At 39.4% G+C, this 15,398-nt stretch overlaps 1 protein-coding gene across 4 annotated transcripts in view; it reads right to left on the bottom strand.

Moving 5' to 3' along the window:
* Positions 1 to 15,398, bottom strand: part of MOCS1 (molybdenum cofactor synthesis 1) — a 28,226-nt gene that overhangs the window by 10,661 nt on the left and 2,167 nt on the right. For all 4 annotated transcript variants that reach the window (XM_061470894.1, XM_061470892.1, XM_061470893.1 and 1 more), the window contains exons 2-5: positions 10,491 to 10,623; positions 9,666 to 9,833; positions 5,008 to 5,172; positions 726 to 787 (exon numbers count right to left, since the gene is read on the bottom strand). In XM_061470894.1, the coding sequence (XP_061326878.1) occupies positions 726 to 787; positions 5,008 to 5,172; positions 9,666 to 9,822 (384 nt within the window). In that variant the 5' untranslated portion in view covers positions 9,823 to 9,833; positions 10,491 to 10,623. The remainder of the gene's footprint in view (positions 1 to 725; positions 788 to 5,007; positions 5,173 to 9,665; positions 9,834 to 10,490; positions 10,624 to 15,398) is intronic.

Here is a 15,398-nt window from a genome sequence, read left to right as displayed (position 1 = left end):
TTTCCTCCAAAGCAGGTTGAAACCGAGTTTTCTGGATATTCCTCATAAACAATATTTACACTGGAGCCTCAGGTCCTCTTTGCTTTATCTGTAGAGAAAGATAGCTATGCAGTTGCTGAAACACTCCCTGGTGGTAAGGCAAATCTGTATGTCTGAGCATCATGCATCATGACTCTTAAGATCTTCCAGGAAAGCCTAAAAAGTAGTTTAATTTCAACTGTTTTTTCATAGCTCTATAGCCTAAACCACTCACACATAATAGATCTTCCCAAATACTGGAAAAACTGAAGGGAACCACAGCTGCAGAATCTCAAACAGCTGAGTCATGGTGAAGTTTCATGTTACTGGTTTACCTGCACCCCAAAGAAGGACTCCCTTTCACTCTCCCTGACACTGGCACTCATCAGAGTCTGCTCTAAGCAGCTAAGGAGATAAGCCAAGAGAAAACTGATGTCTTTTATGCAGGGTAGTTTTCTACCTGTTAACTAACTCCCCTGGCCAAGTTCACAGTTGGGTCAGACAAGCACCCTCAGCTATGCAATGAGATTATACAGATTTCTCCCATTGCCTCTGAACACAATCTTCAATCTACTATAGTTCTTTTCAATTTTACTAAAATTTATTTATGGGAGAGAATAACAAATTCCTCATCAGGTGAACTGCATCTTTTAATCACAATTATGGTAAAACACAACAGTTTCAGAGTAAATGAACACTGGCTTTACCTTAACAGGACGGTAGCCAAGTTCAGTGGCTTTGTGGATTCCTTCCATTACCTTGTGAAAGCCTAAGATATAAAAAGAAAAAAAAAATTATTTCTCCTGTTTAAATACAGAATGCAAAAAGAGGTTACTTATTAAGTACAAGAAAAAAAAAAAAACAATCTGATTCAGCAAACAGGGCTGCAGGTAAGAAGACCTGCAAGTAAAGAGGCTCAAACTACACCAGTACCCCCCCCCCCCAAAATGCCCAGCCTCACCCTACCATTTTAGTGTGGCCTCCACTTGTCAGCTCCTCCCAGGTAGAGAGAGATAGATAGTTAATTTAGGGCAAGTATCTTTACCCATACATGTTCTTCTTAAACTTGGAAGAAAAATAAAGTAACAATGCAATTCTGGAATTCCAAAAACCTTTAGGAAAGCATCTTAATAATCTCATTCAAACCACACCTTCAATTTTAAACAAAGTTAAGACCTTTCATCAAGATATCAGTTTTAGATTTGACATATTATTCCTTCTCTGCCATACTCATCAGCTGGCAGAGAAACAATGTGATAGCAACAAGAATGAGTTAGCAAGTTACCAAGCTCTGGGTATGCATTTCTGGTGAGCGGGTGTGCTCAAATACTGTCACCATGTTTGTGACTAAGTCTCCTGTACTGCTAGGTAATACACTTAAGCTCCCATCCTGTTCTGCACACTAAACTCAGGTACGAGAAACCAAACACTGTATGAGACTGAGCTCCTTCTTCCAAAGATGTAGTCAACAGCAAATACTTTACACATGCTAGCAAAAGGGCAATATTTTCCAAAAGTCTGTAGGTGCTTTACCAGGAATAAGAAATAATTCAATCATATTCTGTGCATACTTAGTATTAGATGTGCTCAAAATCAGAAAATAAAGGAAAGATGCAAAAAATTTCACTGCCTTCTGGCTGGTAAAGGCATTATTACGCATGGACACCAGAAAGCAGAAGAAACAGCTTTATGAGCCAGTCCTGATACTAGTCCTAGCTGCAAAAGGAGAAGAGCAAGGAGAAGACAGTGAAAAAACTCTTGCAAGCAACTGTTTGAAGTTATGACTTGTCACCCTTCTCCTTCACCACCTACTAATTTTGCATGTGCCCAGTAAGTCTGCAGTACCAGTGGTATACTTCAGCAAGTTTGCAGGCTGAACGTGACAAAAGAGATAATGATACACTGCTGTAAGCACATCCTGGAGCCACAAATGCAATCAAAAAGCTCTGCAATAGCTTGGAAAACCTTTTGTGTGACTTCAGGATTGCAAAAAGGTGAAACTTAACTAAAAAGGCCAGGAAGCAACCACTAGCAAGCAAAAGATCAAAACCTCCACAAGTTTGAATAGTATCAGAGTAATTTAGGTTGGAAAAGACCTTTAAAATCATTGAGTCCAACTGTCAACCCAAAACACTCACATGGCTGGGCTCATCTCACTGTGAAGGTATGGAACAGGATTACAGCTTGCAATGCATCTAACTCAAATGTCGTTCCCAGTCCTGCCTCTTACCTCCTGCCATGCTAGCACAAGAGTGTGGTTTAGAACAGCTATCAAAAATTTCTTCAAACAAAGTAAGCTGTTCTGATTAACAACTATGAGTTATTTCTACTAAAGGAATTTTGGGCAGGGGTATATTTAAAATAAAGATCTGTTACAATAAAAAAAAATGGAAATCTGTAGCTGCATTTCCTATTTTGACGTTAATAGTCTTCTGTTCTTTTTTTATGGAAAGCTGTTAGGCGTTTATTTCTATTGTCACATTTATTGAAACACCCTCTCTAGATCAAAGTCCTTGTGTGGTAATGGAATAACAAAAAGAATAAACACAATGTTCCAAGACATTAGAGCAGAAATTAATACTAGATGTCATTGTGTCAGCAAGTATGGTCAAGGGTCAGAACTTCTTTAAGTTTTTGTTTGATATTTAAAACTTGACAACTTCTTTTCCACCCAATGAAATATTTAAATATTTTCATCAGTTTAGATTTCTTCTGAAATCATAACTTTAGCCAACTTTAAAGCACAGATAACCTTAGACACATCCAGACCAACCCTATGTGGGACACCTCCCAGCATTCAATCCTTACAAGAAGAAAGCCAATGTTTAATGATTTAATCACCGTACAATATTATCTGATTTTTCTATAGTGAACAAAAAAGAAGGAACAGGCTGTGAAAACAAGTTAGACTGGCTACCTGCAAGAAAGTACTTTAAATTTGTTCAGCCCTTAGAACGTGGTAGATAGATGGGGAGAAGTAGAAATACTATGGTCCTCTAATTGCTTTCATACATCAGTGAAAACACTGATCACCTCATAGTCAGTCCCTCTGTCCCAGTCATTTGGGAATAAAAGCAGATGTACTGCAGGTCACTTGCACAAAGACACAAAATTCCTGCCTCCTGGAAATTCATTCTAGGGTTTTAAGAGAGGAGCAGAAAAATTCATTCCAAGTTTCTCGAGCTCCTGGTTAGCTCCACAATCAGATGCCACCTTTACTTTCCACAGAATTTACCAGCCTGTGGGACTCTAAGATCAAGAATCCTTCTCACCTTAATAGAGCTATATCTTGTCACCTCTGGAACTGCCACAGTAGACAGGATAGCACAGTAGGGCAGGCACATTATTCTCTGCTCATTCCGTACATGGAAATCTCCTATTAAATGAAAAACCCTCGAACACAGTAAAAAAAAAAATACATTTATATAATTTCAGCCCTTAATAAAAGAAAAATCCCAACTCAGCATTATTATTTTTAACTTGGAAAAAACCCAAGGAGAAAAAACCCAAAGGAGACTTTATTCTCCTCCTTAAAAATACTGGATCATAGAAACTTCTCTGTTCATTCTCTGTGCTATCCAGCTGAGCAATTTCTCTCTTTGTGGTAAAAACTTTTTTTTTTTTTCTTTTCTTCAAAGGGGGAAGAGGATGTTTATATGAATAAAAATTACCCCTATCCCCCCAAAACTTTCAGCTTACTTTTAAGCAGCATATTCCTAACAGCTTCCAATCAGATATGAAGAGCTGTGGCTATATAATTCAGGAAGCTGAAGGATTAGGTTTGTCCCTTCAGTAGCAAAGGAAGGGCTTTTTTTCCAGTGAATGTCACAAACAAGGTAATATTCAAATGCAGAGAACAGTAGGAAAGAGCACAGTCCACACCTGCTTGTCATTACATACTCTCTGGAAGCCAACTGTGCCATGGCACAACGAGATTAATGCAATAGCCTACACCAAAACGATAATGCTCCAGTCAGATTTATGAAAGGAACAGATTCTGGCATTATGATGTAAAAATCTGAAGAAGTGCTCTTAGTGAGACTGTAGACAAGGACACCTTTTTGCACCTGCCAGCAGAACTTGACAGCAGAGTGATTCAAACATTGAAATTACTTCTCACAGCACCCCAGATTTCTACAGCCCTTTCTCTAAATTTATCTTGCGTTGTTGCACCATCTAGTGGCTATGCGAAGGTTTTGTCTGAACTAGACGTTCACAGGCTGAAAAGTTACATTACTGTACAGAAATAGAATGACACAAGATCAAATCAGCTTTAGGTTGGAAGGAAGCCCAACCACGAAGCTGAACTTCATAATGAGCTTTATGATTCATTTAGACAAGAATCTGTAACACTGGGCACACCCAAGCATTTTTGAGACTTTGCTTGGAATTACTACTCAACTAGATGAAAGTTACAAAGCCAATAGCCCTCCTCAAGCGATCTCAGGCATGGTTTATGTTTATTCCTATTAAAAAATTATGGAAGTAGAGAACATCAGTACTTGAATGGGAGACCACTGCTAGCATGCCGAAATACAGCTTCCAGAAACTGCCACTATCTGTGATAAGTTCTGTTCTTGCAGCATCTTAGTTCCTGTCTGCTATAGCAGGAACATCTGTTTTTTTTGACAGTATTAACTATAGCAGCAGCACATGAGACCAACACAAGATTTGGAAAGTTGTCTTGATGTCCATGACTAACCAGTAATCAGCCATTTACTGTCAACTGTAGTCACAGTCCCACCGACTGTGCTGAGTTGAGCATCTTCTACTCTACCAGCTCCAATTAAAGACTCTCTACCTGCCTAAAGGTTGCAGAAAGAAGAGAAAAGAGTCACTATCAATTAAGCTAGTACAGACTACATTTTCAAGCCTTGGAAGGATAGCAATTCACTCCCCTACCAAAGTAACCAAGTTGAACAACATGCCAAACAACTCTTGACACTACTGCAAGTATGAACACAGTTGCATTAGAAGCCAACCTTGTACCTTTTCTCCGGACAATGAACTCAAATTTAGCTGGGACCAAGGTATCCAGGCTAACGTTAATGGCATTCAGTCCTGCCTCCTTCAGTCGGGGCAGCAATCTGGTTAAGTTCATCCCATTGGTTGTGACAGCAATGGTTTTCAGACCTTCTAACTTGCGCAGTTGACCTAGGAAAATAAAAGTAAATAGAACACTTTAAAAGAAGTAATTCAACTATAAGTTACACAGAAAACCCAAAAGGAGATCTGTGAAACAAACAAGAAAAATGTCACTGAGGGTGTGAGGAAAACATGGACACTTTGGTGCTTCAGCCTCCTTCCAGCTGTATTGGCTTAAGAGACCCATTTTAGCATAAATCCATTTCAGAAGGTACGAAAGACAGTAGGTTTTTGCAGGCAAAACACTGAATATGCATGCTGATTCTGTTCTTCATTTCTTAGAGTAAATAGCTATTTTACTGGTGGAAGAAAGCCTCTGATTTTGTTTATCTTTTCCTCAATCTAGCTTTGCAAACTGAATTCTGTGTTTTGCAATAATAATTAGCATCAAGCCACACCTTTTACATCTGACACCTGAACTTTTATCCTACTATACTTTATCAATAACCAGTTCTAACCCAGAGGTAGCTACCAGCAGCTGTGACTCTGAGCTGCTGAAAGAAATACCACATATGCTCCGAACTAAACAGAAAAAGGTCAACATACTGGACCATTACAGAGAATCCAAGGCAATAGCTTCCAAGGGACAAAACACTTGCACTTGACAACTGACATACTTTCATTACCCACAGTAGTAGCCCAGCCAACTGAAGTGTGCTTATGCAAGACACTAAAAAATGGCTAATGAAAGAAAACCACATAAGCAGCAGTTAATATCATATGATTAACATTTAGAAAACAGCTGCCTTCTCATAAGCCAAATGCAGAAACCCTCAGCATACCAGTTCTCCAGAGGGCATGCTTTCAAACCTCCAGTTATCAGTACAATAACAAATAGGAGAAAATCCTCAGAAACCACCTGCAGAAACAGAGCTGTGGCAAAGTAATTTGCTTATTTTCCTTTCCACCCTAATTAGTTGAGAAACATTTGAAGAACCCTTACTCTTGAGGCAGCTTTAATTACAGCACAAATATTTCCTAGTCCCTTCTCTCCTCCTTATTCTATTTGTTCATGTTGATATGAGCTTTACTTCTGCTTTATCTCATTTCCCAGCTATTCTCAAAATATTCACCCTAAAATGGGCAAAAAACTCTAGAATTGGACAAGCTGGGTCACACCAAAGATGCTGAAATTCACAGCAGCTTCATTTTGCAACATGATTAAGAGCTCTGTGAAGACATTTGGAACCTGAAGTTGTAATAGAAGAGTAATAACCTCTTAGAGGATGAATGCTACTGCCACAAGTTTGGCAAAGATTATTTAACACTAGCTACCACTAGCAAGCTACTCTTTGTGAGAGCACAAGATACACATTGCAGTCAGAGGGTAGCATATAACACCACTGCTTTTATTTACAGCCTCAGAATGCACAAAATGCTTAACCTCCTAATAAGAGGCAAAAAAAAGACATACAGGTTTCATTACTAGAAATACAAAATGCATAAAGGCGTTGAGTAAAATCAAAGTCATGCTGCAGCCTAAAATGGGAAAAGTAAAAAAAGTAGCACTAAAATGGGAAAAATAAAAAAATTGTAATTGATCAGGGTAGTTAGTGCAGGCAGCAGCTGTTATCAATGCACCTTATTCCTCATCAGACAGGATGCGGCACTAGAAATACATTAATATGTGGAAACACCTGTAATAACAACTTGGATAGAAGCTTACTGTGAGAAATTAAGAGACAAAGGCTTAACACTAACACCAACAAATAGAAGGACCAGTTAGTACATTCTGCCTTATTTGTGCAAGCTAACAAGCGGAACATTTGCAGTCACTTGGTTTCTTGATTGTTGACCTTCAAGTCCAAAACAGATTAGAGAGATTTCATAACTTTGTAACTCACCTTGTACCTGTATTAATTCTGTTTGCTGACCAGTGGTCACAGCTTTAGCAACAATCAGGACAAGCAAAGACAACCAATGAAAGTGTGGAGCAGGAAAGGAAACATAACAGATGCTGTAATTCAACAGCATGAAGCTAAAAGCTTCTATGTCAGGCTCAAGCAATCAAGTATACCCTTTAACATTTACTTTCTTCATTTATGATCAGGAGCATCTTCTTAAACAGACAAGCTTCTTACATGTTCCACTCCAATCATTTTCTCAATTGCATTTCTCCTGACCAAATACAGATAAAGTATGTGTATCTCCTAATACATTAACAAGTCTGTTCTACATCATTTCACTCTTGAAATGTGTATGTAGCTATAAACAGTCATCTAACCAACCATCCCCTACCCCACTGAAAATTATTTTATCGGTGGAGAAGTGTACTTCTCACACTATTAATAATAAACAGCCATCAGTTTATATCCAGTGATAATTTAAGCTTTGTGTGTTCAAAGGAGATGGATTCTATATTCCACTGTCAGCTGCTTCAGAAAAGTCTCAGCAGTCACCAGGACATGATTTAGCTTTCAGTGAGTGTTAGTTGCTGAGTCATAGCTTATGTATGTGCATGTATTAAAACTGTAGCAGGTCTCTGAATAACATGGTCTCCTACAGTGCATCAAATCCCTTTTGTTCGTTGAAACAACAAAGTTTTCACTTGAGTATTAGAAAAATACAGTAATGGTAATCCAGCATTAATATTTTTGAGCTTTACTGGTATTTCATAAACCATTTATGGTTAAGAGAAAGGTTTGCTGAAAACAAACCTAACTTAAATCTCAACCCTATTCAGCACCCAAAATATTGCTGCCAGCTTCTATAAATCATCTAGAAATCCAGATTAACTCTATGCCAGCCTGAATTCAGTACATAATGCTAAAGATGCTGCAGAAGATATTTTTGGGCATTTTTTCCTTCAGTGAGTTTTCCCATAGTTGCTACATGGGATCTATTTAGTTTTGAGACTTTTATCTTGGTCCCAAGCTTATACATCACAGTGTAACACCAAGGTCTGAGAAGATATAAAGTGTTTATAGATTTGATCTGGCAATTTTCAATATGCCTTTTTAAAAAACAGCCAGGCTGATACAAATTCATGACAGAATGAACTAATGCAACAGCACAATCATCTTAACATCCATTATCTTTACCCCAAGATCACTACTCTCTTGTCATCCATTAAAGTTATCGCTATGAATCTTACAAAGTTCAACTGTGAACAAGAACACAAAGTAATGAAAGCCCAGTGGTTCAAAAAGATCCATCTCTCTCTTTCAGCCACAGAAATAAACCTTTGAGAATTCTATTGATGCTGTAAAACAAACAAACAAAAAAGCTTTCTATCCTTCCAGTATCAATACTTCAGAATTGCAGCAAGGTTGTAATTATTTTGCAGCGACCTGGCTACTCAACTTACACCCTCAATATCAGAGTAGCCATGATGAGTACAAAAAGCCATCAGCTACTGCTAGTGAATGATAAAGCTGCACTCAATCCTAAATAAAAAATAAGCTATCATGCATGGGCAAAATGCCCTACAGAATTCCAGAGTTCCAAAACAATGAAGTTACTGCAGCTTTCTCACAATCAAGGTTCAAGAATACCTAAGCCAGCTCACTCTAACCATACCTTTCCCAGCTATGAACAGGTCAGTTCTACTTACTACACCGCTCTGCTGCTTCCTTCAGGAAAGACCATAAAAGTCTTCCAAATCCTGAACAAAACAAAGCAGGAGCAAAGACCAACTGTTCTCTCTGCACCAAAGCTCAGTGTATCAGTAGGCAGGCACTCTACTTTCAAGACCATCTTCAATATTAATCCTTTATCTTCAGTACTTACAAGAGTAGATGTGCAGAAACATACGAGTTCAGTTCCCTACAATACACCAAAGTACACCCACCTACATAGCCTTAATCTAACTCTTTGCCACTACACAGAATTGTTATAATAGCCAGAATGTACAAGATTTTGAAAAGGGGAAAAAAAACCCACCTGGCTCAAGGAAAAAAAAAGAAAAAAAATCAGCACAAAAGCCTACAAATCCCTCCCCCTATAAGAGGCACAGTCAGTCTACACAATACCTGTTGAAAGAGCTAGACTTCTAAAAATAACCCAGTAAATTATCTTCCGCTGAAGTAACAGTCTTCATCAGTAACTGTGACAACATAGACATTTCCTTCATTCCTTATCAAACACAGATAAACAAGTGACATCTGTTATCAAGGAAACAACACAAAGACATAAAAACAACCCTAAAAAAAAAAACACAAGAGAAAATCTCTTTTTTTTTGTAAGCATGTATAGACTGTACCTCCTCAGTGAGAACAATGGTTGTATTAATTGTTGATTTAACCCCAATGCTGCATAATTCTACTAGGTTCTGAATAAAACTATGATAAGTTCAGCTGTTACAATATGGAAAGATATAAGCTCCCTCTAAGCAGGAGAACAGAAGTAGAAGTTTTCCAAAAGGAACAATGTTGGGAAAAAGCACCATCATTTAATATATAATTATTCTTCAGGTTGCTGGACTGTATTAGTAGATAAGAATAGGTTTTGGATCAATATATAGCAAGTCATTTTGAAACACACTGTATTTATTTGGAACTCACCCACAATATCAACCACATCAGGACGGATAAGTGGCTCTCCTCCTGTCAGTCGGATCTTTTCTACACCTTCTTTCACAAACAGTTTGGCCAGAGTGATTATCTCCTGAGTAGTGAGTAGGTCTGATTTAGGGGTCAGCTGAACACCTTCCTCTGGCATACAATACTGACCTGAAACAAAGAATACAGAAATACATGGGGAAAAAATAACCAGCAGCAGTTAATCTAATATTGATAGGCAAAATACATCAAATGCAACTGTCTTTAATGTGACTTGGCTTTTCTTAAATATGGATAAGATCATACACCAAATCTTAGAAAAAATCTCCTAACAATTTCCTGTTTTCCTTCAGAAGAAAACCCAGAACTCATTTGACAGGTCTCAAAATTACAACGGATCCACTTTGAAGGAAAAGCTGATCTTATTGCTATCTAACCTGCATCCAGCAACACCAAACTGATCTAGCAAGCACTGGGACATTTCCAGAGACTCTGTAGACATAATTTGGGAACACCTAGGTACAAGCTTTCATGCTTATCACATACTTTGGGTATAGCATACAAGCCATCTACACGCACCATCACCCAAACCACACCAATTCTTGTGAAAGATCTGTCACTCCCACCTGTCTCTGGCGAATCCCTAGGCTTGCTTCCTCCTTCCCCATCCCACCAGCAGCTCAGCACCAAATCAGTCTATCCTTTACCATTACTTTGCGAAGACAAGAAACAGCACACAGCCAACACAGCAGTAAGTACCCTAACTCGGTTCTTGGCCTTTGCACATCATTGTGTACAAAGTCATTGTGCAAGCAAGCAGACACTTACACCTGAGGTTGCATTTCTCAGTCAAAGAAATTCGCAAGTAGTTGTGCTGACGCCCAAAGCTGTCTGTCAAAAAAGCAGAGAAGGGAGCAGCATGTTCCAGTAGAAAGCGTCCTCTTCCTGAGCTTTGCAATTCCTGTAATGAAAACAAGCAAGTGCTAGGTATGTGAATAGTTATCCTGCCAACTTGCTGTATAAACATTAACTTTGAACTCAACTGACAATTATTATTCCATTTTGCCTCACAGGGACAGCTGCACAAGACAAAAATGTAATTTATGTTCAAAACTGATCATTTATTAAGTTTCACACCCTACTTAATTCCATGGAGCTGTATCACACTCCTCCCTGTGCATTTTAAGATACACTTCTCTGCCACATGTGCTTCAGTTTTTTTGTGCAGAATAGGAAGCAGCTTTTTTTTCAGTTGTGTGTCTCTTCACTTTCCAGAATCAATGACACAAGACCACACAATCTCACTGAAGCTCTCAGATAAATGAAATCATATAGAAGGGTCCCTCCCTGTGTTTCAGCATGAGAGAACTAAAAGTTGATGGAATGCTCATGTCCCAACCAACTTTAATGTGCAAGACATAACATCTTGTTAACAGCAAAACCAAATTATTGCTGTGTACAATTATCTGCTTCAAGAACACTTCCAACATGGTCTTGTCCAAACCTATACAACAGAATACTGCCAAACAGCCTGTCTCAGTTAAAAGATGACAAATAATACAGGGCACAGTGGGACTGGAAGAGAAATGTGCGATCCTGAACACTCCAACTGTTCAAGCCTGCATGAAAAGATTCAGAATTTTAATAATGTCTTTATTAACTGTCATGAAGTGAATATTAAAAGCAATTTCTTTTACAATTTCTGGGTATTTTAAAGCACAGAGCCACATATTCTAAAGCAACACAGTTTTCAGGAAGTACTGAGTATTTGCCTTCCACAATGACGTCTGATCACTTTAGGTATCAAATATCCCAAACCAGTAGCTGCTAATGGAAACAAATACATTTCAAGTTTATGCCAAGCATCTTTAAAACATCGCTACTGCCAACACCAGAACACTATAGCAAGGTCTAAGCTCAGGGAGTCCCACTGCCTTTAGCCCATAACTTTCAAACTACCATGTTATATCTCTATTTTTCTACACCTGTAAAGCACAGCTGAAAATACTCTGCTCCTTTTGGAAAATATTTCAATACCTTCAGTGAAACATATAGCAATTGAACCAATTCTTATCACAGTAGTGCAGAAAAGCAAAATTTTACCAACATACTTTAATTAGCTGGTGGATAGTTGGTTCAGGCAGTAGATACAAATGCCCACAAACAAACTCATATAAAACCTGTCAAGTTTGGGGTCTTTTCATCATCACAGTTAAATTAGTATTTTATAGGAGGCCAATTTAATAACTCTGACAGAGGCCAGCTGCATAGCATCACAAAATGAAAAAGTGAAACCAGGATCGAAATAATTAAAATAACTACCTTCATTTTGTCCTGTTAGTTAACCACATACAGACACTTAGTGGCCAGCTATGAAAATTGGAAGCTAAGGGGTTCCTGAGCATACAGTGAACTTCAGTGAAGGAGCAGATACAAACCTGTTGCTGAATACATGGTGTTCACAAGTTTAAAGGGGGGGGGGGGGGGGGGGGGGGAGAGGGGTATAGAGTTGCTTGATCCAAGCAACTTTGCGGTTAGATAAGAAGATCCCTAAGAACATCCCTTGCAGGGGCGTCAGAGAAGATAAAGGAGACACAAAGTGGCTGTTTCAAAGCCCAGAAAGCATCTGTTTACCCCTGATAAAACAGAAGTTCCATGTAATTGCTTTTCTGCCACAAGAAAGCAATCTCTTTCAGTTTCTGTTTTGTAGTGGTGGCCACAGCAGCAGACAGATAAGGCCCTCCCCAGGCCTGGCCTTTCCTCCCTGTAGCACCAAAGGTGTCAGCGGCAACCTCTTCACAGTCACACACACTGCTCACACCTACAGAGGTTCCTACATGCCCATCTTCTCCAATGTGCACAGGCAGCACAAGCCATCTAGGTTTTAATCCAGCCTATGCACCTACACATTATGAGTTCTGCACAACCTTAGTTTCCCCAAGAAACTAAGTTCAAAATGCTGTCTCTGTTGCATTTATTATGCATTCATTATGCATTCACTATTTTCATTTTAAACTGCACAGCTTTCTCACCTGGCTTCATTTCTGATGTTCTCCTTCCTTCTATTTTGGAAAGGTGTTCACATTCAAGAGGGAAACCACTCCCATGCTTACTAAAATTAATTGAGCCTTTCTTGTAGCACTCCTCTCCTGTTTTTTCCTCAGTATCTCATTTTTGCACCTTTTTCAGGGCCAGGCTTTCCTACCCACTCCACCTGATGACAGAACAGTAGGAATATCCTGCCCTTCCCTGTGCCTTACAGGGAGGGAGTGAAGTGAGAAATACTGCCCTTCATTAATTTCTCTAAAGTGAACTGTGCAGAAGAAGTATTAAAAGGCACTCAACAGGCAGTTGGTGTCAAGATACTTTAAAGTTCCTGTTAGAAATAACATTTGCTCTCTTGCTGCAAAATAGCCAGTGCTGGTATGGGAAAAAGAAGAAAGTTTTTCAGAGCTACTAGAGTTTCTTTCCATCTTTTTCATCTTCTTCTTGTGTACAAAGATGGGTTTGTCTGGGAAGGAAGAACAATGGAGATGGAAATTTTTAAGCTTAGTTCAGTTTCTGTCCAGTTTGATGTCAGCAAAGAGGAATTAGGAGCCACTCATGAGTTCAGTAGCATCAGCCTGAGCTCCAGTGGGAGTGGATCCTGTGTTACCAAAACTGCCACTGCACCTAGCACTGATGTATTTCCACATGGAAGGACAAATATCAGAGATGGAAACTCAGCTGTCTGTCTGGTTAACTCAGGGGAAAGATGAAGCACTCTATCAAGTAGCTGCATGAGTAGGATTTTCTGAAGGGGAAGAACAAGATGAGGACCTAGACTTGAAGCCTGTGTGAGAGCTTTCAGAGCACGAAGAAAGCAAAAGCTACCTGATGCAGTTCACAGCTAAAGTGAAAGGGTTATTCAATTCCCTGCAGTTGGGAAAGATGGGTGGTTGTCGGTATTTTAACGCACCAATGCCCAAGCACTAAACTTTTTCACTTAAAAGGGATGGTTATAATCTCCAGTCTCCACACCCCTCTCTCCATAGTTGACAGGAGACACTTCTGCACATCAGAGGCAGAGCCTGACACAGTGGGCTTTATCTCATCTGTGAAGAAACAGTTTCATTCTCTGGGCTGTCAATCCCATGTTCTATACTAGTAGTGAACGAATGAGAGTTTAGATGACTGCACCTAGCAGTTATATTTTGACAATCTGTCAGCCCTTCAGACCTGCCAATTCACCTGTAATTTCGAGGAGAACTCTATTCTAAACAAAGCAGCAAAATTTGAAGCTGTCACTAGATGTATTAACAGCCACCAGGAACACCACAAACTGACAGATACTGGAAATGCTCAGTTAAACACAAGGGGGAAGAGAACAGAGCTGTTAATTATTTATCAAACTGAAGATTGAGTACTATACTTGCTCTACCTTTCCACCTTCATCTTATCCCCAGTGACACTTCTGCACTGTGAAACAGTAATGCTTGCAAACACAGGCCTCAGGGACCACCACAGCCTGGGTACTTAACAACACTGCCAGTGCTGCTCTCACAGCCACTGCCTCTTTCAGCTCCTGCAATCCTGCTGGGTTTGTGCATCAGCGCTGCCACCTTCACCACACTACCTAATGCTGCTGTGCCAGCATCATGGACATCACTCAGCAAAAGCTCTTCTGTTTCATGCCTCACCTTTAATACCATAATCTGTAGGGAAGTGGTGACATAATGTCCTTGTTCAACCTCGAAATTAGACAACCACAGAGGCTGAAATGGGTCTAAACAGGCCAAGTGCCAGTATGAGGCCTTAGCTAAGAGTCCAAAACAAATATTTTTCTGAGGGCTCAGCAGCTGCTGCCCAACAGTTGACCCCACACAGCGTGCTAGAGTTCTGGTTACTGGCACAGAGAACACTGCTCAGCTTGGACCAGCTACCCACAAAATGAAGCTCCAGGACACAGAGTTTCAGACATGACTGGCAAAAAATATGGGCCATATGAGGTCTTCCAAGACAAGCTGCACTCTGCCCTTTATCCCAGTGGTGAAGACTTCATGGAGGCCACAGAAAATTTCAAGTGGTTCTGTCTGAATTAAAGGATCTACATGAACAGATGGAGGAAGCTGAAATGAAGCTTTGTATTAGGATGGAAGACATTTACTAGAAATGATACAACAAAAGCAGGAAAAAAAACTAAGTTCCTTACTGTTACTGTTCTCAAGCCTCACTATCTTAAGACTCCCCTCATCTTCCTCCTTGGTTTCAAAAAGTTGTCGGTTTTGCATATAAAGTTCTAGCTTACAATAAAAATAATAATAATTTTAAAAGTACAATGTACTTTTTCTATTATACTGGAAAATACAGTGTTGTAGTAGAAATAAGTAATCCTATACGATTTTTTTTTAATTCGAGAACATAATTTGGACAAGTATCATCATGTGTACAAGGTAACAAAGGAGTCTGGTGCTATCCTGTCAACTGTGAATTAGTCAAGAAATGCTTGAACACAGTCAACCAACCATGAAAACGCTGCTTTCATAGAGCCTGTTGCTACCTGCCATTATGTAGTCTTCGGAAAAAGGGACACCACCCTGCACACACCTCCAGACTGACAATTGTATCTTAAATACCAAGGTACAAACAGGCTCATTCAATGCAAAACAATCCAGTAATAAGCTGATCCAAGTTCTAGGGTTTATTTGTAAACAACTTAGGATCAGCTTCCGAGGCATATCTGATTTCACCTTCAAA

The sequence above is a fragment of the Pezoporus flaviventris genome, unplaced genomic scaffold (assembly GCF_033815535.1).
Source record: "Pezoporus flaviventris isolate CSIRO_AGI_PZ_B2104156 unplaced genomic scaffold, CSIRO_AGI_Pfla_v1 ptg000066l, whole genome shotgun sequence".
Taxonomy (NCBI): Eukaryota; Metazoa; Chordata; class Aves; order Psittaciformes; family Psittacidae; genus Pezoporus; species Pezoporus flaviventris.
Note: the sequence above shows the minus strand (reverse complement) of the source record. Positions and strands in the feature narration are given on the sequence as shown.